This window comes from Belonocnema kinseyi, chromosome 6, assembly GCF_010883055.1.
Source record: "Belonocnema kinseyi isolate 2016_QV_RU_SX_M_011 chromosome 6, B_treatae_v1, whole genome shotgun sequence".
Classification (NCBI taxonomy): domain Eukaryota; kingdom Metazoa; phylum Arthropoda; class Insecta; order Hymenoptera; family Cynipidae; genus Belonocnema; species Belonocnema kinseyi.
In genome coordinates, this window is record NC_046662.1 from 38,669,519 (window position 1) to 38,672,291 (window position 2,773).

A 2,773-nucleotide genomic window follows, 5' to 3' on the forward strand; every position below is an offset into this window, starting at 1 on the left:
AGTTTTCATTTTAGCAAACTGGAAAAATATTTATTAAGATATAACATAACTTCATAATTCTGAATTTACTAAAACCTAATGAAACGTCCCAAACAATATCAAATTTTCAGAAATTGTTTGAAACAAATTAGAAATGTACTTAAAATCTTCTAAATAAAATTTCTAAATCTTTATACATTAATATACAATAAGTTATTAGGTGATTTATACATTATAACATTCCTTAACCCTGATCATAAAAATGAATATGCCGCAATAATATTAATGCAAATTCAGTAGACAAAAATACAAATAACTAAAGAATTTGTTTATAAAAAAATACAATTTTGTTCACTAAATTATGATTTGAAACCAGAAAAGCTGCGCAAATTACGTGATTCACAGATATATTCTATGATACGGTAAACGCGAATAGCATAACAATTTTGAACTTTAATCTACGAAACAATGCAGGTTAATAAAGTGGATTCACTACTTGAATATTTCCGGAATTAACCTTTTTTCTCTTATGCACGATATTCAATCGTTTGCATAATGGATTTCGCTTCTAAGCTCGTGATCCCACTTCTTTGATCAAACTGAAAAAGCCAATGTAAGGAAATACCAAACGGCATTCTGATTGAGACGATCGTTCTCGCCGAATGCACTTAAACCTGGTTTTATTAAATTGAAAAAAGTGAAGAATTCGTGCGATCTTTCCGGATCGCATGAAGCAATTGTGTTTGACTAAACTAAAAACTAATTCAACGATAAATTAATAATGATTTATTAAAAACGATCACGTTAATAATTTTCATCAAGCAAATTAAATTAGTAAAGTATTTTCGAGAATAAGTAAATAAGCCAGGTAAAATAAATTTTAAGATTAATTAAATAATCTAAATTAAAAAACGACAAAATGGATCCTTCAAGTATGACTGGAGATGAAATAGTGATTTCGGGAATTTCGGGAAAATTCCCGAACAGTGAAAATGTCAAGGAATTTCAGAAAAATCTTTTGAGCAAAGTGGACTGCGTTACTGACGCACAAACTCGATGGGATATTCGTAAGAATTTTTGTTATCCTTTTATTATTTGGTCAAAAAATTTAGTGCATGTGATTCATTTAAATAGAGCATAGAATCAAAATTTTATTTCTATTCACATTAGGAAATTCTGAAAAGATTTTTAGTTTCTATCTAGCTTTGAGGATTTTATTGTTTTTAGATTATCCCTTGATTTTTACTCTTCAAAATAATAATTCAATAAATTTTTCAAGGAATCTGTATTATTGCCAGAGAATAATACAAATTCTTAACGTCTTTTTAGGCTAGATAAAAATATAAACTAAACATTTTTTACAATAAATTTTTTTCTGAAAAAATATCTTCTCCTTCGCTCCACTGGAAATCGAACCAAAGAAATTTGTATTCAGATTTTTTAAGGAATCTATATTATCATCAGAGAATAACATAATTTCTTAAAGTCTTTTCAGACTAGATTGAGCTATAAATTAAGATTTTTTTAAATTATTTTTTTCCTTTGCTTCGCTGGGAATCTGGTCTGAAAAGACGTTAAGAATTTATTTTAATCTCTGATGCTAAAACAGATTACTTAAAACATTTGAATAAGTAACGCATGACAAAATAATGCGTTTATTTCTCAAAAAAGATTCTTCTTTCTATTTCTTTAGTAGCTTGAGGGAAAAGCAGCAGACCGGCAATCGTAAGCTCTGTGGTTCGGTTCCCAGCAGAACGAAGGAGATCTTTTTTCAGGAAAAAATTTAATTTTATAAATACAATAAATTATTAAAAATCTATATTTTTTGTAAATATCCAGATCATGAAAAAATTCCCTCTCGAATTGGAACAATTAAAGGTATTAGCAAATTTGATCGCGTATTTTTTGGTGTTCATGGAAAATTGGCGGATTGTTTGGATCCTATGTTGAGAAAGTTAATCGAAACTTCGTACGAAGCAGTTGCCGACGCTGGTGTGAATCCTCGTACTTTGAGAGGATCCAAATCGGCAGTTTTCACTGGTTCCAGTTTTTCAGAATCAGAAAAATCACTTTTCTATGAAAAAGTAGAGGTAAAATTTTTTATTTAAATTTTTTAGTACATAATTACTAGTTTGATTAATTTTATCAAGTAAAAAAAAATTATTTGAAACTGAGCAATCACGTTAGCCTAAGTTGTACATTTGTAGGCAACAAATATTTTTTTTTAATTCAAAATCGAATGTGATTTATAGAAATTTTATTTTGTTAAGATCATAATCATTTCATTTTTCATCATTCATCACATGTAACAGAAATCATTTTTTAAAAAATAAGTTTGTAAATTCTCATTAAAATGAAAATATGAAAACCACAAATAAAACAAGGCTTAAATTTAAGAAATTTAACCCTCAAGTGCTCGAATGGGTCTCAGGGACCCAGAAGTTTTTTTTAGCAGTTTTTATTCCACAAAGTTTTATCATTTTTTACGAAATATTTATTATACGAAATTAATTTTCATTTCTATTTTTTCAATATTTATTTTTGCGACACTCTGGGCTAAACTAAAAAAGGATCTAAGTCTATTTAAACCTTAGATATTTCGCTTTGAAGTTTGCTCTCGTCTGCTGCACCCGTTCTAGGTAGAATGGAAAATTTCGAGATTCTAGCACTTAAAGGTTGTATGGGATTAAAATCAAATGTAAAATCCTATTTAACGTCCAATAATTAAGTTAATGTGCAAAGTTCCTGAAAATAAAACCAATAATCCAATCACAAAATTTGAACGATATATATA

At 28.1% G+C, this 2,773-nt stretch overlaps 1 protein-coding gene across 1 annotated transcript in view; it reads left to right on the forward strand.

Moving 5' to 3' along the window:
* The first annotated feature begins 601 nt into the window (after positions 1–601).
* The window catches only part of LOC117174045 (fatty acid synthase-like), a 23,223-nt gene continuing 21,051 nt past the window's right edge, over positions 602–2,773 (forward strand). The window contains exons 1-2 of the mRNA XM_033362694.1: positions 602–1,046; positions 1,819–2,069. Coding sequence (XP_033218585.1) covers positions 899–1,046; positions 1,819–2,069 — 399 coding nt within the window. The 5' untranslated portion in view covers positions 602–898. The remainder of the gene's footprint in view (positions 1,047–1,818; positions 2,070–2,773) is intronic.